This window comes from Pyrgilauda ruficollis, unplaced genomic scaffold (assembly GCF_017590135.1).
Source record: "Pyrgilauda ruficollis isolate IOZ18807 unplaced genomic scaffold, ASM1759013v1 scaffold15, whole genome shotgun sequence".
NCBI lineage: Eukaryota > Metazoa > Chordata > Aves > Passeriformes > Passeridae > Pyrgilauda > Pyrgilauda ruficollis.
In genome coordinates, this window is record NW_024513654.1 from 14,032,168 (window position 1) to 14,051,080 (window position 18,913).

Below are 18,913 nucleotides of genomic sequence, written 5' to 3' on the forward strand. Positions count from 1 at the left end.
GGCCGCGAGCCGCCCACGCACGGCGCGCTAATTGGCCACCGGCGCCGCGGCTCGGGCGCCGCCACTGGCCGGCCGCTTCCTCCGGCGCGTTTGGGCGCGCTGCCAGTTGGCCGCCGGGACTGCCCGCCCTGCCGGTCCTCGCAGCCAATTGGGTATCTCAACTTCGCGCCCCGCCCTACCGCGCAGCGCATTGGCCGGCGCGCCCGCGACCTTTGGCCCGCTCGCCCCGCCTCTCCGGGGGGGCCGAAGAATCGCCATTGGACGGCGAGTCCGCCACTCCGGACGTCGGCGCGTGCTGTGTATTTGGGCGCCCGCGATTGGCTGGAAGCCTGCGCGCGCCGCCTCCCGGCGAAGGTCGGACGCGGGAGCAAGGGCGAAGCCGGGCACCGCCCCGGCAGCGAGGGGGGGGGGGCGGGGCGCATCCCGCCCAGTACGATTGGTCGTCGGGCAGCATGGGCGTGGCTCCAGCAGGGGGGCGGCGGGGGGCCCCCCCCCGGGGGGGGGGGGGGGGGGGCGGGGCGCATCCCGCCCAGTACGATTGGTCGTCGGGCAGCATGGGCGTGGCTCCAGCAGGGCGAACGGAGCCGATTGGTCGCCGTGCCGCGGGGGGCGGGGCTCCGCCCGGCGGGGCGCGGCGGCGGCGGCGGGCGGTGACGTGTCCGCCGGTGCCGGCGGCGGTGCCCGCAGCGGCGATGCGCGGGCGGGCGGCAGCGGGTGCACATGGCCAGGTGAGTGGGGCCGCGCCGGGGGATCGGGGCCGGCGCGGTGCCGGTTCTCACTAGTGGTCTCTACCCTCAGGGTCGGCGTTTTCTGCCTGTCGTGGCGCTCGGTGGGACCGTGCCCGGGGCCGCGGCAGCGCCCGGCTGCGCTGGGGCTCGCTCTCCTCTTGGGGCTGCTGCTGCTGCTGGCGGCCGTCGTGCCCCGCCGCTGGGCCGCGCCGCCCCGCGCCTCCCGGCGGGACGAGAGGTGAGCGGGGACGGGGCTGCCGGGGAGCGGGGTCACGGCCGGCCGCCGGTGCCGAGCCCCGGTGCCGAGCCCCGGTGCTGAGCCGCCGTGCCGCAGGTACCTGGCGCGGGCGGAGGAGCTGACGGCCACGGACACCGAGGACTCGTCCCTTAATTACGGCGTGGTGGTGGACTGCGGGAGCAGCGGCTCCCGGGTTTTCGTCTACTTCTGGCCCCCGCACAACGGGAACCCCCACGACCTGCTGGACATCAAGCAGATGAGGGACCGGAGCAGCCGCCCGGTCGTCAAGAAAATCAAACCCGGTGCGTGCTGCCCCTCTCCGGCCCCGAGCCCCCCCGCTCGGACGGGGCGGGCTGGCTCACGGCGCCTTCCTCGCCAGGCATCTCCGTGACCGCGGCAGCCCCCGAGCAGGCGACCCCGTACCTGCGGCCGCTGCTGCGGTTCGCGGCAGCGCACGTCCCGCCGCGGAAGCACAAGGAGACGCCGCTGTACATCCTGTGCACGGCCGGCATGCGGCTGCTGCCCGAGCGGTGAGTTCGCCGCCCTTGTCAGGCGGGCCAGGGATGCGCTGGGACCGCTCAGCCCCGGGGAGGAGCGAGACAGCTGCCTGCTCTTGGACCGTGCGGGAGAATCGAGAATCCTGGGGGGAATTGAGAAAGGAAACGGTGCGTTGTAGGGGCGAGTGGCAAGGGATGCAGAAGGAGGGTTTGAGCATGCTGGGAGGGAGCTGAGAAGATGCTTTCGACTGAGGATCTCAAACAATTAGATCTATTTTTCATCTCTAAAACATGCTGGCTGCAGCAGCAGAACTTGTGGGGTTGGATGGGGGCTGTAGTGTGGTGTGATTCCTGGTGTCTCCACCGGCATCAGCATCTGATCCTCTCCTGCACCCTTGCAGGCAGCAAGCTGCAATCCTGGAAGACTTGGTGACAAATGTGCCCCTGGAGTTTGATTTCCTCTTCTCCAAATCACACGCAGAAGTGATCTCAGGGAAACAGGAAGGTAGGAGCTGCCACAAAGCACTGCCTGTTCCTCTTTAGTATGGTGTTGTAATGACCTTTTCTGTCTTGTGCAGGTGTCTATTCGTGGATTGGCATCAACTTTGTCCTGGGACGGTTTGATCATGAGGATGGTGAGTCTGGCTGCTTGTAGAACAGCTGGGAGGGTCTAAGCAGAGTATGCTGGACTTTGTACCAGTGCTGTAGCTAAGACCAACCTCTGGAGTAGGCAGCAATGCCTGACTCCTGTCATAAGTGTGAAACTTTCCTGGACCTGGGAGGTGATCCTTGCAGGTGGCCCTTGGGGTCTGCCTGCAGTGGGGGAGGAGCACATGAGGCAGCTGTGGGGTGATGGTGGAAGGGAGAAGATGCTGCCCCAGATCCTGCCTCTTGCTGACATGCTGCTGTGGGTTGCAGAGGAGGATGCAGTGGTCACCGTAGCACTCGGGGACCAGGGGAAGTCCCTGGTTCGGAAACGAACGGTTGGGATCCTTGACATGGGAGGCGCCTCCCTGCAGATTGCCTATGAAGTGCCCGACTCCGGAGCCATCTCCTCCCCACAGCAGGTGCGTGTCTGGTCCCCGAGAGCAGCTCCTGCCTTCCCTGGATTGCTGCTGATCATGGACCTGTCTGTGTCAGCAGGATGAGGCTGCTAAGAGCTTGCTGGCAGAATTCAACCTGGGCTGTGACGTGCAGCACGCTGGCCACATGTACCGTGTCTACGTCAACACTTTCCTGGGCTTCGGGGGCAATTTTGCCCGACAGCGCTATGAGGAACTTGTGCTGAACCAAACCTATGCTCACAACCGGTATTGCTGCCTCACCTGGTGGTGCCTCCACCAGAGCATTGTGAAATGGGGTGCTGGTTTCTTCGTGCTGTGCTCTCCCCCCTGGATTTGCCTCACGAGCTGCCTGTGGTGATAACAGCTCCCACAGCCACGCTGGCAGCAGCTGGTGCCTGGGCTGGCACAGAGTGCTTGGCTGCTGCTGTTCTCCAAGCCTGGCAGGCTTATCAGTGCCACAGCTCCCTACCTTCCTCCTTCTCTCCTTGTGACAGGCTACAGGGAGGCCCCTCCTACTGGCTTTTGGCTTTTCCTACTCTGACTTCCCCATCTCCAGCACCGATTCACTCAGCACATCTTTCCATTGCATCCCCACCTCGAGCTCTCCTGTCTCCTGTCTCTCCTTTCCTTCCAAGAGCACTACACGAAGCTGTCACCAGAGTTGGAGGCTTGGTGCCCAGGTACTCCTGTGCCGGGAGCAGCCCCTGCCTCCAGATCCCCCGGGGCTGTGCAGAGGCACAGATCCCATGAGCTGGGGGGGTGGGCTGTGCTTTGTTGCACCCTACAGGTGCTCAGAGCATGTAGCTGGAGGCCAGCGTGACAGATGTGGTGAATCCAGCCTTAGCAGGAGGTGGCAGGGCAGGCACCAGCTCTGCTGGGTACAAGAGGACACAGCCTGGTCTGGTGCAGAGGGTATCTGGATGTGGGACAGGGCTAGATTAGGCTTTTGGGAGGTGGTATAGGACGTCCTGTGCAATTGCCATTTTTTCCTGGACTGTTTCCAGCCTGCACAACCAGCAGACAGGGCTGAACCCCAAGATGCCCTTCTTGGACCCCTGCCTGCCTGTGGGGCTGGAGGACACGGTGGTGAGGAGTGGCCAAACCCTGTACATCAGGGGACGAGGGGACTGGCAGGCCTGTGGAAAGCTGCTGCAGCCCCTCCTGGCAGGGTCCAATGGCAGCCATGCCTCCCTGGTGGAGACCTACAAAGCACCCATCGACTTCAGCAACAGCGAGTTTTACGGCTTCTCGGAGTTCTTCTACTGCACCGAGGACGTGCTGCGCCTGGGGGGCCAATACAGTGCTCCCACCTTCACCTCTGCTGCCCAGGTGGGTGCTGCCTCAGCCCAGGGGAGCTGGGCTGGGAGTGAGGGCAGTTCTCTGCTCTGAACCCCAACTTCTCCTTCCCCCAGGAGTACTGCAGCCAGCGCTGGGAGGTGCTGACGCAGCGTTTCCGTGGTGGTCTCTACTCGGCGCATGCTGACCAGCACCGGCTGAAGTAAATGGACCTGCTGGGAGGCCTTTGCTGGGGTAAGGGACTGGTGCAGTTGTTAGTGTCTGGCTGATGCTCCTGTGTGCTGCATCTGCAGGTATCAGTGCTTCAAATCAGCCTGGATGTACCAAGTCCTTCACGAGGGCTTCCAGTTCCCGCTGGACTACCCCAGCCTGCGCACAGCCCAGCTGGTGTACGACCGGGAGGTGCAGTGGACCCTGGGAGCCATCCTCTACAAGACTCGATTTCTGCCACTCAGGTACCATCGGCTGCTGGGTGGTGTCACACAGGGAAGGGTGGCTGGGGAGGAGCAGGAGTAACTGCACTGGGTGAGGGCTCTGCACGGACCCTGGTGGTACCCAGTGCATCCGTGGCCAGTCCTGACATTCCTCTCCATAGGGATCTCCGTCAGGAGAGCATCCGGCAAGCACACGCCTCCTGGCTGCGCCTCTCTTTTGTCTACAACCACTATCTCTTCTTTGCCTGCATCCTGGTCGTGGCGCTGGCCATCGTCCTCTACCTCCTGCGGCTGCGCCGCATCCACCGCCGGCAGCTGCGCTCGGCCCAGCACACCCTGCTCTGGCTGGACAAGGTGGTGGTGCCGCTGGGCCAGGGAAGCGTGCCGTGATGCCAGAGGTACCCAGCATCCAGTTGCACCAGCAGAACTAGGACAGCCTGGGCTCTGAGAGCTTGGATTCCTTCTTAAAGACTGTCTCAAAGTCTGCACTCCATCGCCTCTGCAGCAGAACCGGAGTCCAGGGGCTGAGGCAGCTATGGACACAAGAGCTTTCCTCTCCACCTTGCCCCAGTCCTAATCTTTGCATTCCTTGGCCTCTGGCCTTTGCCTCACTACATAGTGTAGAGCAAAGTCCTCTGCTACCAGCAGGCTCAAGGCTGCAGCCCTGGCAGATCCCTCAGATAACAGGACACTATCACTGAGGCAGCCAAGCCAGGGTTCTGGCCTGAAGTACTGAGCCACCCCATGACTCAGCCGCCAGTTTGCAGAGCAACCTGGTGAGGTGCTGTGGTTCATCACCTGGGGTGGCCGTCTGCAGGCCCTGGCAAGCCTGGGGCTGGGAGAACAGCAGGCACCAGCTAAGTTACTGCAGGAACAAGGTAAACTGTGAGTTCCACCAGGCTGCTCTGCCCAACCTGGCCCCTCTTGGAGTATTCCTGAAGGGGTGTCCTGCTCTTTAGTATGTCTTCCCTCTGAGGACAATCCTACAGTCCTACTCAACATCCCAGACTGAGCCCTGAGGGCTCACTGATTGATTTTTGAGGCACCACCAAAGTGGGCTGTCTTTCCTTTCACACGTTCATTCCCTCCTGGGCACAGCTACCCTGTGCTGTCCCAGGCACTAGCGTCAGGACCTGTGGTTCTTTCCTCCATGAGGGTGGGCTGGGCCTGCCCCTGGGAGAGCCACCTCAGTCCAGCCCAGCTCACGGCCCCCGGACAGGCCAGGGCTGAGCTGTGCACACAGGCACAAACATTCCCCGGGGCTGGAGCCCCACCGATGGTCCAATGAAGTTTGTCACTTTTCTGAACTCTGCTGTTCCCATTCCTGTAGCAATAAACAAACCCCTTGAGCCATCCAGCACTGTCTCAGTTCCTAGCAAGCAGCTCCCAGCAGCGATGGCTCCTGGCTGGTGGCATGGCCGGGTGGCTGCACAGCTCTGCTGCTGCTTCCTGCTGCCACAGTGGGCTGATGGAGCCCCTTTGCTGCCAGTATTGTTCTCTGATTCCAGCAGGACTGAGCTTAACTGAGCTGGTAGCAGCAAGGGGAGCTCTGATCCAAACCAAACTGTTGGGATCCTTGGAAACAGCATCCTTTGCTGCCCTCTTCCTAAGAGGAAAAGCCTGTCAACTCAGAGCCCCTCCAAGACGTTGGTCTCTGCTTTTTACCTTATTCCCCACCTGAGTCTTAGCTGCCTGGCAAAGAGGCTGCTGAGCTGCTCCAGGACCACGGAAATGGTCCCAGCACAGCTGCAAGAGGCTGGGCAAGCACCCAGTTTTTCCTCTAGCACACACAGTTCCACACTGTGACCCCAGTTCCACAGCATGAGCACACAGGTGGCATCAAGGATAAAACGTTCCATGCATCAGTGTGCTGCCGACCTCCTGCTGAACAGCTGAGGATCCCAGCCTTGTTCTCATGGTGCAGGAACAGTGTTGGGGAAAGGAAAGGTGGCTGAGTAAGGCCAAGACTCTTGCTCAGCCTCAAAGCAGCAACTGACTCAGCCTCCAGCATGACTTAATAGAAAAAGGATTTATTTCCACAACACAAGTTAAACGACACAGAGAAATAAATAAATACAGATAAATTATCTGATAAATAAGGGGAAACCTGAAACACAATGCCCTGGTTGGCTCTTCTCAGAACCTGGACCCATCTTGTGGTGGAGATACCTAAACACTACTGCAGGTGGGAGACAGCCCTCATTTCATCCCTGCCAGCAGACCCCAACACCTCCCTTACCATACCCAAGGAGGTCTGCATGCTCCTCCAGGGTCAACCCTTTGTTCTTCCACCCACAGCCAGAATCTGCCTTAGCAGGGACCACCCCCACAACAAGGGACTGATCACAGAGGATGCAATGGCTCCTGTGTTCTCATGCAGACGAGCAACCAGTGGATGTAATGACCAGGGACAGGGCAACTAGTTGGGCATCTTGGGCTACGAGCAGGGGTTTCACGTGGGGGCTAGCGCTGAACACACCAGGAGGGCAGGACAAGCACTGTTGGGACAGGATCTGCTGGCACCACACAAAGCTCCCTCACAGGATGGCGCTCAGTCACTGCAGCACTGGGCCAGCTGAAGGGATCTCTCCCTGGCAGCGTGGCTGCTCCTAGGGCTGCATTAGTAGGCCCTCATCCAGGGATGCTGCCTGCCATGCTTGGGGGCACAGCCATCCACTGGTCCAGGCTGCAGTGCTCCAGGTGTGCTTGGGCAGCGGGTCCAGCCTCTGTCCAGCACCTCTGGGGGCTGCTTGGTACAGGAGGGTAGAGGCTGGAACAGCTACAAGAGCTGGGGGAGGAAGAAAGGAAGAGAAGTTAGCAGCAAACCACATTCATGAGGGAGCTCCCACAAATTTGAGAACGACAGTTCTTGATTTGCTCAGGCCCAGCACACAGCCAGCAGCCCACACTGGGACCAGCTCACCACAGCCACAAGGCACGGAAGCCAAAGCATTTCCCCCAGCCCAGCAAGGGCTGAGCTGCAGCTCCCTCCCCAGGCAGATACAGGCAGACGAGCAGGGACATCTGCCATCCCAGCTCTCTGCCCACTCACGGTGATGGATTTGATGGGGGTCTCTGTTGAGGCGCCAGCTCCCAGGGACTGCTCACTCCCAGAGGAAGCGCACGTACCAGATGGTCTCGTTCTTCAGCTGCGGCCCGAACAGGGGGTTGGCCTGGGCCAGGATGGCGATGAGCCAGCTGCAAAGGGACAAACCCCCCGTCAGCCCCCCCGGCAGGACCAGAGCACCGGGAGCGGCTGCTGCCCCGGTAGTGATGGGCCCGGGAGGCGGCGGGCCGCAGCCCGGGGACCAGCCTCCATCCATGGAGGAAGCTGGGCAGCAGCCACAGGTCTCGGTGAAGCCAGCGGAGGTGGGGGAAAGGTGCCGGGCCCGGCCCGCGGTACTCACAAGAGGTAGCAGCACACGGCGGTGGTCACCAGCATCGTGATGATCACCCTGCGGAGACACCGGCGTTAGCAGGGAAAGGCCCAGCTCCAGAACCCCTGACCGCGGCACCCCCCGAGCCCCCACTCACCCGCGGTTCGGCCCCTTGGGCACGAACCAGGGGGCGGCGATGCCCACGAGGCCCCAGAAGGCGGAGAAGAGGACGAGCGGCAGCGCGAAGCTGTGCGCCGTCATGGCCGCTCCGCACCGGACTGCGCCCCGCCCACTGCCGCGCCGCGCCGCCAATCCGCGGCCGGAGCGCGCCGCGCTGGCGGCACCGTCGGCTCCCATTGGCGGATCCGCTCGGCCCGGCCCGGATCCGCTCGGCTCGGCCCGGATCCGCTCGGCACGGCTCAGCCCGGCCCAGCTCGGCTCGGCCCGGATCCGCTCGGCTCGGCCGGGCCCAGCTCGGCTCGGCTCGGATCCGCTCGGCACGGCACGGCCCGGATCCGCTCGGCACGGCCCCCGCACCCCTGCGCACCTCGCTCCGCAAAGGAGCACCCAGCAGACACAGCCGCTTGACAAAGCTCCTTTATGTTACAAAGCTCGCACTCACACCCGCCGCCGCCTCCCGCGCCAGCCCGGTGCGCGCACATCGCCCGGCGCGCTCGGGGGCTCGGCCGCCCCTGGCCCGGCGGTGCGGCTCGCCGAAGGGCTGTCCCGCCGGTGCGTTACTTGGGAACTCTCCGGAGCTCGCTCATGAGCCACAGTGCCACGCTGAGCAGGGCCAGGGAGCCCGACTGGTGCGTAGCAGCCACAGGCGTAGGGACATAAAGCAGCAGGGTGCTGATGCCCAGGCCCACCTGCCAAGAAGGGAGAAGAGGTAAGAGCAGCTGTGGATGCACCACGGATACCATTCCCAGCACAAAGTGTGGTGTTAGAAAGGCTCACGCAAGAGCACCCCAAATTCAGAGTGTGCATGCAGTATGGTGAGGTGTGGGGTCTAGGCAGCCCCACCTGTCAGCTCCCGACTCTTGGAGCCAGCACAGATCCAAGCGGGGTCAGGTCTGCCTTGTGAATGTGCTGCAAAGGAGTAGGAAAATATAAGGGCAGTACCTGCATGCAAGCTACGGCCAGTAAGGAAGTCACAGCCATCCTGGTCCTTCGAGGGAGTGGGATCTTCCTCGAGAAGAGGTACAGTGCTGTGACAGCTGTGACGGAGGCAATTCCCTACGGAAGAGAAGGGAAACAACCACCCTTCAATGAAAGTTCAAGGGAAATGGGTGCAGTGGCCTTTGCCTGTGGCTTCCATGCAATAAAAGAAATTGTGTAGCAGTTTTTAACTAAAGGAATGTATTAATGGCCATGACCAAATCCTAGAGCTCCCACACCATCATGTTAACAATCCCGAAATTTAAGTGAAGTTACAGAGACTTTTAATTTCCTCCAAATGAATGCTTTGCTTTCCAACAGCTTCTCCTCATTAATTCAAGTCACTAGAGATTGTGTCTGCCCTCTCCCCAGCTGCCACCTTGACAACTGAAGGTGGAAGCTGTCATCTGGAAAACTGATCTCATTTCCACCACTCAGCTGTAGTTCACCAACTTAATCTTGCTGTGCAGGTCACCCAAGGTGATCCAGCTTAATCTTTCTTTTTTTAGTCCTAGCCACGGCTTAGTTCACAGCAGTGCTGCCAGTGGTATTTAATATCCGGATTGCTCTAACTAGCTGAGATATATTCACAGGGCACTACTGTGCAAAACAAGTTCAGAAATGCTGCAGGAAGCATTCAATATCAGGATTTCCAAGTTTTATTTCACACAGCTTTCCCAGACATTTCAATAGCAAGGGCTATCCCACACTGTAGCTCGTGTTATGGAAAAGGAGAATCAGAGAAACAAAGTGTGTTACTTGCGCAGGAGGAAGACCTCCTTAAGGAAGAAGGCCACACTGAAAATAAAAAACAATGCTAAGCTTCCTCTTCCTGCAGAAGCAAACTGCTAAGACGCTCTCAGGCCCTTTGGACACCCTAGAAATCACTCAAGCTGACAGAACCACAGCCCAAAGAAGACAGCTTGGCTGCAGGAGGCAACCAAGAAGCAGCCCAGACATATCAGGAAGACAGCACTCACCAAGATCCTGTGATCAAACTGTACGGTTGTAGGATTCTCAAAGATATTTCTCAGCACAGGAGAGAAGGCAAGGAGATCATCTGGGATCCAGCGCTCCCCCATTTTGGGGAAGGAATTGTACACAAGGCCAGCATCCAGCCCTGCCACAAAGGCACCTACAATTCCAGAGCAGAAAATGAGACTAGCACAGTAGGCAAAGGTGTCACTCCAGGTTGCACAGCTCTCATTCAAGAGCTCAGCTTGATCCTGAATTTCTTTTAGCAACATATACAGAGATCACACAGCACAGGAAGGCTGGAAGGTGCCTCCCCATCTGCCCAGGAAAGACCAGTCAGGAGGTTCTTGACTGTAAGATCCCTGACAGCAGCAGTTTTCTCAGAGAATAGATGGGGTTGCTCACAGAACAGAAGAAAAAAAAGCAAACCAGCAGAGAGGAATAAGTCACAAACTGGACAGCAGAAAGAGCTTTACCTGAAAGAGCAGTAAGAAAAATGAGAGCTGTAGTGCCATGAGCATATTGTCTCAAGCGAAGGAGCTGTTTGGTTTCTGGCAGCTGTAAAATAAAAAAATAAAAAAAAAAAAAAAAGAAAAAGAAATAATCAAGGCATTTCCAGTGCTGTTGGCAGCAGCTAAGAAAAGCCTTCAGAATATACACAGGCCAAGGGGTTGGCCTGTATTTTAGAGGGGGATTTTACAGACCACCACACAGCAACCATGCTTCAGTGGTCTCTCAAAACCACAGCTAATCAAGTCCAGCTCTGTGCAGAAACTGAAGTGGCCCTTGGACAGTTACTGGCACAAATAATTTACCCAGCCAGGCACACCCCTGGCTGAGCTTCCACAAATTCTGAGACTCATCACTTTTGACCCAAACAGGACGAGCCACAGCAAGTGTCCCATAACCAAGAAGTTTACAGAATGGGTATTTGTAACACTGTAAGTATTAGATCAGAGTCAAGAACAGAGACTACAAGAGAAGCACCACCAGCCTTTACATCCTTTCCTTACCTTCACATCACACCCCAGCCCTCTGAACTGACACTGCCCTGACACACCACTGCATACCTTGTGCTGTGGAAGCAGCAAAGACAGCCCTGTCCACAGGCTGGCACAGTACAGGACCAGCGCAGAGCCCAGGTGTGCTGCCAGGCGGTACTGACTGACCCGAGGGATGTCGTACGAGTCTGGCTTCTCTTCCAGCCCACTCTTCACCATGTACCATCCCAGCAGCCCCTGGCAAAACAGGAGAGGGCTCAGAGCCAGACAGCACAGCAGCAACTACTAAAACTGGATAAATATTAGGGGCAAAGCAACTTGTTTCCTCTACTTTCAACTAGCTACCAGCACTGACACACTGCCATGGCATCACTGACACCAAGCTGTGATGAATCCCACTGTCTTAGTTATGCTGAATCAGAAGATATCAAACTGACAGAAGGCAGGTTTAGATTAGATATTGGAAAAAAATTCTGTGCTGTGAGGGTGGTGAGCACTGGAACAGGTTTCCCAGAGAAGCTGTGGATACCCCATCCCTGGTCAGGGTGGAGCATGCACCCCCTGGATGGAGCTCTGAGCAGACTGGACTAGTGAAAGGCATCTCTGGTTCGGGGGTTAAAACCAGGTGATGTTTCAGGTGATTCTGTGACATTCAGAGGCTGTCAGTAACGCTCTCACCTGGAAGCAGACGAGCCCGCAGAGCGCCAGCACGCGGCCCTTGAGGGGCCGGCTGAGGCAGCCGCGGCGCCAGAAGTAGGCGGCAGGCAGCAGGTAGGCCAGGCCCACGGCCCGGCCCCACATGCGGTGCGAGTACTCCATGTACCAGATGAACTTGAACTCCGGCAGCGTCATGTCGTGGTTCAGGCTGTTAAAGGACAATAAAGCAACTGTTTCACAGCCCCCCAGTGAACTTTGCACGAGCCACCTCCAGGCAGGCTTTGTGTGTCTTCCCAGTGACCTCAGAAAACATTTTTTTTCTTACAATAGGTTTATGAGTGGCTCAGTCCTAGAAGGGCTGCTCTCAGCACACCCTCCTTCCAGTTTTGCACACTCACATTTTAAACTCTGGGAACTGCTGGTACTTCTGGAACTCGGCCTCCCACTCCTGCTGCGTTCGGGGGGGCTTCATCTCCTTCACCAGGTGCCAGTCGACCATGGAAAGGCCTGATTCTGTCAGCCTGGGAGCAGAGACACGAACAGGCAGTCAGCAGATCTACTGAACTGGAGCGAGAGCTCTGGGCTGCACAGCAACCCAGGAGCTGGGACTTCGATGGTCCTTGTGGGACCCTTCCAATCAGGATATGCTGTGGTTCTAGGATATGTCTTAAAACCCTTGTTCAGACAATCCTTCAGCTCAGAACTAGGAACAGGACGGAGATCAGACAGTCTGTGAATGACCACACCTAAGTTGTCCCGCAGTGGCATCCCCAGACTACGAGCAGTCTCCCCGGCACTCGCAGCCCTGTCCCCCCGCGTCCCCCGGCAGTCACGAAGGGCAGGCACGGGAGGAGCTCTCCCAGGCTCTCTCGGTGCGGGGACAGCCGCACGGGGTCACCGGCGGCGCGGGCACACACGGACGGCTGCCTCCAGGGACCCGCTCCGCGCCGCTCCGGCGGGGCGGGGGGTGCCGCGCTCACCTGGTGACGCCGCCCAGCACCACGGCACCGGCCACGGCACCGCTGCAGGCCAGGAGCCATCGCCCCACGGCGGGCGGCGGCACGGCGGGCTGGGGCGCCTGCTGCAGCAGGCGGCGCGGAAGGCAGAGCCGCGGGGGCAGGCGGCCGTGTGCCGGCGGTAGCGGGGGCTGTGGCGGTGCGGGCCCCCCCCGCAGCAGCCGCCGGGCCCCGCCGCGCGCCGCCCGCAGCATCCCGAGCCACCCCGGAAGTGTCGCCGCCGGAAGCGCGGGACGAGAACTTCCGGACCCGCCCGGGCGTCGCCATGACGATCGCTCGGCGCGTGACCGGCAGCGCAGAGCAGCGACCCCCGCGCGCCGCCAGCGCAGGTGCTGAGGGCGCGTGCGGGACGGGGGCGGGGCCCGCGCGGCGGCGGGGGCGGGGGCGGGGCCCGGTGCGGAAGCGGGGCCGGCGCGGGCCGGGCGGGCGCCATGGGGCGGTCCGGGGTGACCGCGCCGCTCCCGCCCCGCAGGCATGGACGATGGGTTCCTCATGGAGGTGTGCGTGGACTCGGTGGAGTCCGCCGTCAACGCGGAGCGCGGAGGTAAGGCCCGAGGGCCCGGCGGGAGGGGGCGGGAGCGCGGCGGGGCCGTTTCTGACGCGCCTCTCCGCAGGTGCCGGGCGGATCGAGCTGTGCGCCGGCCTCGTGGAAGGAGGGACCACCCCGAGCATGGGTGAGCCGCGCCCGCCGCTGGGCCGCCTTCCCCGTCGGTGTCCCCCGCCGCCCTCCGCCCCGCTCGGCGCCGGCCGCGGCCCGTCCGGCCGCGCTGAGCCGCCCCGTCCCGCCGGCAGGGCTGCTGCAGGTGGTGAAGCAGTGCGTGCGGGTGCCGGTGTTCGTCATGATCCGGCCCCGCGGCGGGGATTTCCTGTACTCGGACCGGGAGGTGGAGGTGATGAAAGCCGACATCCGCCTGGCCAAGCTGCACGGCGCGGACGGGCTGGTGTTCGGGGCCCTCACCGAGGACGGGCGCATCGACACCGAGCTCTGCACGGCGCTGCTGGGTGAGGCTGCCTCCGGGCTGCACTCTGTGCCCTGCCAGGGCTGTAGCGCTGCTCCGGCTGATGCCGGAGAGCTGTGCGGAGGGCTTCGGTCTGCACATGCTGTCTGCGGACTTGCCGTCTCTTTCCACCGGTTTCGGTTTCATTTCCTGCCATACCTGTGAAACATTAAGTACCTTGGAAACTTTGCAGGCCGAGGGCCGCAGCCCCAAGTCATTCACACACTGTTTGAGGCCACCGGGGACATAATAGCAAAGTGTAGGAAGGCTTAGGTGAGCTGCTTTGACCTGTTGAATTCTCTCTCTTGTTTTCTTTGTCCTTTGTTCTTTTCCTTATGTCGTTGCTACAGGTGTCTAGGATATGTATCTCCTGGACTTTGGCCTTGTGTGTAGCTGGCAGTTTGTCTTCATTTTTCTCTCTTAACACACACAGGGAGACAAGATTACAAGAGAGAAGTGTGAACACATGAAAAGCTGCTGAAGCTGCAGTGGGACACTGTTAGCCCAGACCACAAACATGCAGAAGGAAATTTTTTCTTGCTGCATGTTTTTTGGGAGCTACAGCCAAAGCTAAAGAGGGCTGGGCTTTTCCCTGGTGATGTGGTGCTGAGGTTCTCACACGAAGGTGGCTGTGCTGTAAGGGGTGCAGCAAAGGAAAAGAGTCTTGCCAGGACTTAGCAGGGAGCAGGTGGATATCTTTTTGTAGAAATAAATAAGCTTTGCTCAGTAAGTAGAAGACCTCTGGTGAAGTTTGCTGTGGTCTGAGAGCAGAAATTGTAGGCAGTGAAAGAAATCACAAAAATCAGCTCCCCTGCTGCCAAAGAGCAGTGGTCCTGGCCTTTCCCCAGGTAGATGACACAAATTCCCTGCTTCCTTCCTGCTGAGAAAGTCATCCTGTGGTGGGAATGGGGGTTCTGCATGTTCCAGATAGAATGGGGGATTTTGGTGTTACCCATAGAACCAAAGGTGTGTTGCTTTCTCATAGGGCAGAAGAATTCTTCCCCATGAAAAATCCTGGGTAAACAGCATTGTTCCCAGCAAGAATAGGGACTCTCTGAGCTCCCCAGGGATGGCTTGAGAAGCCTTTTCCCTCGTCATGTATGTTTCTGGCTCTAGCACAAGGGGCTGTACCAGCCCTGACTGACCACATGTCTTCCTCTTGCAGCCGTGTGCCGTCCCCTGCCAGTCACGTTTCACCGCGGTGAGTTCCCAGGGACAGCGGCCCAGGGCAGGGTCCAGTCTGTGTCCCACTGCCGGGGCAAGGTGGGGCTGCGAGGGAGCTGGGCTTGATCTTCTTTGGTTGTTCTTTGGAGAGGGAAAGCTCTGCAGGCTGTGCTATTCCCCACAAGAGAAACGGTCCAGGGGGCTCGGGTTTGGGAGCTGTCTCATTGCCCTCTGAGAGAGGAGGTGTCTGGGGAGCTGAGTATGGTGGCCCTGGCACTGCTGCAAGGGGAGTGTTACACTCAGGAGCTGTGAATCCAGGGTGTGAGCAGGACCCTTCCTGTCGCTGCCTTTGGGGGAGCTGGCTGAGGGACAGGGCTTGAGCACAGTGAACGATTTCTGAGCTGTTGTTCTCTTCCTCAGCATTTGACATGGTGCATGACCCTCTGGTGGCACTGGAGACCCTGATTTCCCTGGGCTTTGAGCGGGTGCTCACGAGTGGCTGTGACAGCTCAGCCCTGGAAGGATTGTCCTTGATTAAGAGGCTTGCAGAACAGGTGAGTGTTTGCTGTGCTGGGTTACTGTGGCTGCTCCCTGGCACTGCCTGCAGGCTTTATGGTATCCCTCATTTCTGGGAGGGACCTCTGTCAAGGAGTGCTTGCCTTCCCTCTCTTGCTTGGCTTTAATCTGTTTCCCCAAGTCCGTGTAGGCTGGGCCCCAAAGTCTCCCACAGCAAAAACTGGTTGGGTTCTTGCTTGCAGATTCGGGGAGGGTGGTGGGAGTTGGTTTAAACAGCTGATGAGCCCACACAAACAGCAGAGTGAGGTGCCTGCTGAGTGTCTCACAGTTCCTTTTAGGAAAGTGCAACAGGTGAGGTAGCAAGGTGGGATGGAGAGGTAGGAGGGAATGGTGACAGGTTGTCTTAGCTGTAACTGCAAGTTCTTTTCCACTTTTCATTTTAAAACATGAATAGTACGAAAAAGATGGGTGAGAGCGCACAAACTGTTAATCGTGGTGACATCCATGAGCTTATGGAAAGTGCGGCTTGTGAGGTTTCTTTGCTGCCTCACAAATGCACGTGTGGATGTGGTCCTCAATAATGTCACTGACATGTACGTTACTCTTCTTTCAGGCAAAGGGCAGAATTGTGGTGGTGCCAGGTAATGTTTGTCATCTGTACCTGGTCCTGCTGTCCTTAGCCTTTCCTTGCTAGCCTCCTTGCCCTCGAATCCACTTTCTGATTTGGCTTTCTGAGCCAGCTGCCCAGGAGGAGCAGCTCCTGTCCTGGTGTGAGTAAAGGCCATGCAGCCTGCTGGGGAGGGCAAAGCCCTGCAGCTATTGCTCCCTGCAGGGTTTGGGGACAGCTCTAGATCTCTGGGAGAGCATGAGCCAAGGCTTCTCCCATCCCTTTTCACGTGCCCTTGTCTCTATTGTCCCAAGGGCTGTTTTTTCCCTTCAGTGTATATGGCTCCTGTCCCTTAGTGGTGAGGTCCCCGGGTGGTGTCAGGTCTGGAATAGTGTCATCTGCTCGGTGTGTGACATCGGGCTTGTTCCCACCAGGAGGTGGCATCACGGAGCGCAACCTGCAGAGGATTCTGGAAGGCTCCACTGCTTCTGAGTTTCACTGCTCTGCTCGCTCAGCTCGGGACTCAGGGATGAAGTTCAGGTAACTGATGGCTTATGTTTATTTTTAGCAGAACTCTATGAGGGAAAGGCTAACGAATGTGAGCATGCGTTTGTAGAACTGGCATAAATTTCAAACAGCTTCCTGAGTGCTCGTTGTGCTTTTATGTTTGGGATCATGGTGCCTGATACTGTATTCTGCAGTGTATGAATCCAGCAGTGCTCCTCACGTGGACATGAATCCCATGCAGAACCAGATCCTTGGGGCATTTCTCTTGCTACTGCTGCCCTAGGAGTTTTAAGGGCACTTGGGAAGGCAGGTTGTGGTGTAGTTGTTTTAGACTTTTAACATAAGCATGTATAATTTGGCAAGCCAGTGGGATGTGCTTCTGAAAATTGAGTGAGGAATGGGTTATATTTGTCCATAGGTCTGCACTTCTTTGGATTATTGTTCTTTTTATTACTGTCCCGACTTTGGTTTGGGTGGCACCATCTTAGGCCAATGCTGAAGCTAGGGGAAATATGGGGGTGTCTTTCTTGGTGGATCTTACTGGTCTGTACCCCCAGCAGGTCACCACTAATCACTGGTTTTCCTGACAGAAATCCGAACGTTGCCATGGGAGCGTCCTTCTCTGCCCCCGAGTACTCCATAAAGGTGGCAGACGTGGCCAAAGTGAGGACCCTGAACGCCATTGCCAAGAACATTCTGTAGTGGAGGGCACCGTGCTGGGCCAAGAGCACAGAGACTCCAGGGTGTGCCCTGGCACACGGACTGATGGGCACTGCTTCATCCTCAGGCTGCAGAGGACGTGCACTAGGTGATGGAGCCTGACACCTCTTCCCTTGGCTTCCCCTGAAGTCCCTGGCCTGGAAACTTATGTTGGCCGTTTTAAAGAAAAGGACTCATTTCCAGATGTTGCAGCAGCAGCTGCTGGGCAGCATTTGGGAGGAAGGGAGGTGAGCAAGTAGGGGGACTGAATTGTATAGCACTGCATGTGATTGTCAAATAAACACTGCAGCTGCCCCCCTCTTGCTGTGCTTTTCTAGAGTTTATTTATGTTTTCAGGTAAGACCATGACCCATGTTGCATGGCCTGAATTAGGACCCTGCTGTGCCAGAGAATGCAATCACATCCAGAATGCCAGGGTGGGAAACACCTTAGCCACAGCTGGGAAACAAGGCCTGCTGTGATCAACCAGTAGCATAGGTGGGGATTAGCAATGCAGCAGCTGTAAGCGCCTGACTGATCAGGTGAGGAAGCTGTGAGCCATCCTGGGCTCTGGGTCCTCAGTGCTCGAGGTGGGGTTGGTGTATGAGATTTCTTGGGACAACAAGCTGCTTTTTCTAAGGGAGTTTCCAGGTCCTTGTCCCAACACAAAGCATAAACTGCTTGTTTTCCGGACAGTGTTTGGGGAATGTGCCTGTTGGGTCAATGCTGCTTAGTCAGGATTAAAGCCTCAGACTCAGCTACTATGTAAAATACCCAGTGAAAGATTTAAATGGTACAGAGGGTGCATTAGAAGAGTAGAGACCTAAAAGTAAAGCACCTTTATCCATGCTGCCCGCTCTTCTGTAAAAGATCACAAAGCTGAAGAGAATCCCTCTGACAGCCAAGACAGTGGACCTCAGGAAGTAAATGCAGGGTACAGATTTCTCTTCCCATTTTGGCAGTAGCTTAGATCCTGTGAGGATATATGGAAAAAATGTGATACTTGACAAGGTGGCAGCACCTTTGTCACCTTGAATAGAGTCACATTATTGAAAATCTATTATCAAGACTACATATTTTCAGTTTAAAGGTGCATCCACTTTTTCACATGGATCCATCAAAGGTATTGGTGTCTCCCAAAACACCTTGGGAACTTAAGTTCTTAACAGAGGAGCTGGGAAGGGAATGACTGCATAGTGCTGGTGTCAGAGCCTGCTTCAGCACTGACAGATGTGCAGGCTGTAGGAAGAATCCAAACTTGGAAAAATTGATTAAATTTATGATTATGGTCAATATAGAGAGTTCATAAGAGTTCATGGCTTATGTTGAGATTTTATGAGTCATGGTTGTGATTATGATACTGGTAGCTCAGATTGGGCTACCAGTATCATAATCATGATAATTAAGGTGAGAACATTCTGCTGACCAAGCTGTCTCAGTTTTGAACATGGGATGAGAACATGACAAGGCAAAGAAACTCTTCAGAGAAGATATGAGCAGTGAGGGCTGGAGGAATTTGGTTGATTGCCTGGCAGAGACCTTTGGATCAGACCCTGTGTGAGACAGGCATGAATCAATGCCTAGTTTTGAAAAGTTATAACATGCTGTATAAGAGATGGATAAAGATGGGGAGCACAGGGAAACTATGGTATTGCTGGCCAAAGAGGTGTTGCTTAGCATCCTTGGTCCCAGTGGATGTTTTCTGGGTATTTTAGTGGAGGAACATTTATGGAAGGAGGTGAAGGACAGTAAAGATTTGCAGGTTTTTAGGAGGAGCATGCCCCAGCTGTGAGGGTAGAGAAAGTGGGTTATGCTTGTTTTGAACATCAAAGAGAGCAGAATCCTGTGCTGAGGGCCACACTTCAACTCTGTTAGACCAAAGCCAGGGTGAGGATGAGCTGTGACCTATACTAAAAACTGAGACAAGCAATGGGATGGGGCATTATGTAGGAAGGTGTCATAAACAAGTGGGCCCCTTGGC

The 18,913-nt window shown here is 57.4% G+C and overlaps 4 protein-coding genes across 11 annotated transcripts; 2 read left to right on the top strand and 2 right to left on the bottom strand.

Moving 5' to 3' along the window:
- The first annotated feature begins 632 nt into the window (after nucleotides 1–632).
- ENTPD7 (ectonucleoside triphosphate diphosphohydrolase 7) lies at nucleotides 633–5,614 on the top strand. 4 transcript variants are annotated; one of them, XM_041461527.1, is made up of 13 exons: nucleotides 633–728; nucleotides 799–966; nucleotides 1,063–1,268; nucleotides 1,346–1,496; nucleotides 1,865–1,968; nucleotides 2,042–2,098; nucleotides 2,382–2,530; nucleotides 2,604–2,773; nucleotides 3,022–3,207; nucleotides 3,532–3,856; nucleotides 3,940–4,025; nucleotides 4,117–4,278; nucleotides 4,419–5,614. In XM_041461527.1, exons 1-13 carry the CDS (start codon nucleotides 721–723, stop codon nucleotides 4,645–4,647), a joined length of 2,001 nt encoding a protein of 666 aa, XP_041317461.1. In that variant the 5' UTR covers nucleotides 633–720; the 3' UTR covers nucleotides 4,648–5,614. The 4 variants fall into 4 exon arrangements, with proteins under 4 accessions (XP_041317461.1, XP_041317462.1, XP_041317463.1 ...); XM_041461528.1 differs by having other exon boundaries at nucleotides 2,607–2,773; XM_041461529.1 differs by lacking the exon at nucleotides 3,022–3,207.
- A 653-nt stretch (nucleotides 5,615–6,267) lies between these two features.
- ATP6V0E2 (ATPase H+ transporting V0 subunit e2) lies at nucleotides 6,268–8,015 on the bottom strand. The gene is made up of 4 exons (XM_041461191.1): nucleotides 7,792–8,015; nucleotides 7,665–7,712; nucleotides 7,310–7,455; nucleotides 6,268–7,045 (listed from the first exon to the last, which is right to left on the bottom strand). The coding sequence occupies exons 1-3, from the start codon at nucleotides 7,989–7,991 to the stop codon at nucleotides 7,362–7,364; spliced, it is 342 nt and encodes a 113-aa protein (XP_041317125.1). The 5' UTR covers nucleotides 7,992–8,015; the 3' UTR covers nucleotides 6,268–7,045; nucleotides 7,310–7,361.
- On the bottom strand, nucleotides 7,365–12,714 carry LOC121350135 (cytochrome c oxidase assembly protein COX15 homolog). 2 transcript variants are annotated; one of them, XR_005954636.1, is made up of 10 exons: nucleotides 12,406–12,714; nucleotides 11,824–11,946; nucleotides 11,447–11,633; nucleotides 10,838–11,005; nucleotides 10,244–10,325; nucleotides 9,773–9,927; nucleotides 8,757–8,870; nucleotides 8,257–8,503; nucleotides 7,665–7,712; nucleotides 7,365–7,455 (listed from the first exon to the last, which is right to left on the bottom strand). XR_005954636.1 is itself a non-coding variant. In XM_041461185.1 (8 exons), the coding sequence occupies exons 1-8, from the start codon at nucleotides 12,633–12,635 to the stop codon at nucleotides 8,372–8,374; spliced, it is 1,191 nt and encodes a 396-aa protein (XP_041317119.1). In that variant the 5' UTR covers nucleotides 12,636–12,714; the 3' UTR covers nucleotides 8,216–8,371. The 2 variants fall into 2 exon arrangements, 1 of the variants encoding a protein (XP_041317119.1); XM_041461185.1 differs by lacking the exons at nucleotides 7,365–7,455; nucleotides 7,665–7,712 and having other exon boundaries at nucleotides 8,216–8,503.
- Nucleotides 12,715–12,843: 129 nt separating this feature from the next.
- Nucleotides 12,844–17,252, top strand: CUTC (cutC copper transporter). 4 transcript variants are annotated; one of them, XM_041461187.1, is made up of 8 exons: nucleotides 12,844–12,985; nucleotides 13,056–13,115; nucleotides 13,234–13,443; nucleotides 14,605–14,640; nucleotides 15,024–15,157; nucleotides 15,733–15,760; nucleotides 16,161–16,266; nucleotides 16,824–17,252. In XM_041461187.1, the coding sequence occupies exons 1-8, from the start codon at nucleotides 12,916–12,918 to the stop codon at nucleotides 16,933–16,935; spliced, it is 756 nt and encodes a 251-aa protein (XP_041317121.1). In that variant the 5' UTR covers nucleotides 12,844–12,915; the 3' UTR covers nucleotides 16,936–17,252. The 4 variants fall into 4 exon arrangements, with proteins under 4 accessions (XP_041317121.1, XP_041317123.1, XP_041317120.1 ...); XM_041461189.1 differs by lacking the exon at nucleotides 15,733–15,760; XM_041461186.1 differs by having other exon boundaries at nucleotides 12,850–12,985; nucleotides 13,056–13,443.
- Nucleotides 17,253–18,913: the final 1,661 nt, after the last annotated feature.

Bases quoted from the DNA above. Each gene is read 5' to 3' on its own strand.
- CUTC (XM_041461186.1), top strand. From the start codon at position 12,923: ATGGGTTCCTCATGGAGGTGTGCGTGGACTCGGTGGAGTCCGCCGTCA. The intron at 14,641-15,023 runs GTGAGTTCCCAG...TCTCTTCCTCAG, and splicing joins GCCAGTCACGTTTCACCGCG to CATTTGACATGGTGCATGAC. The intron at 15,158-15,732 runs GTGAGTGTTTGC...CTCTTCTTTCAG, and splicing joins TTAAGAGGCTTGCAGAACAG to GCAAAGGGCAGAATTGTGGT.
- LOC121350135 (XM_041461185.1), bottom strand. From the start codon at position 12,635: ATGCTGCGGGCGGCGCGCGGCGGGGCCCGGCGGCTGCTGCGGGGGGGG. The intron at 11,947-12,405 runs GTGAGCGCGGCA...CTCTGCTCCCAG, and splicing joins GTGCTGGGCGGCGTCACCAG to GCTGACAGAATCAGGCCTTT. The intron at 11,634-11,823 runs GTGAGTGTGCAA...GTCCTTTAACAG, and splicing joins CAGTTCCCAGAGTTTAAAAT to CCTGAACCACGACATGACGC.
- ENTPD7 (XM_041461527.1), top strand. The intron at 1,969-2,041 runs GTAGGAGCTGCC...TGTCTTGTGCAG, and splicing joins GATCTCAGGGAAACAGGAAG to GTGTCTATTCGTGGATTGGC. The intron at 3,208-3,531 runs GTACTCCTGTGC...GACTGTTTCCAG, and splicing joins GTTGGAGGCTTGGTGCCCAG to CCTGCACAACCAGCAGACAG.
- ATP6V0E2 (XM_041461191.1), bottom strand. From the start codon at position 7,991: ATGGGAGCCGACGGTGCCGCCAGCGCGGCGCGCTCCGGCCGCGGATTG. The intron at 7,713-7,791 runs GTGAGTGGGGGC...GTGTCTCCGCAG, and splicing joins CCCAAGGGGCCGAACCGCGG to GGTGATCATCACGATGCTGG. The intron at 7,456-7,664 runs GTGAGTACCGCG...GTCCCTTTGCAG, and splicing joins GCCGTGTGCTGCTACCTCTT to CTGGCTCATCGCCATCCTGG.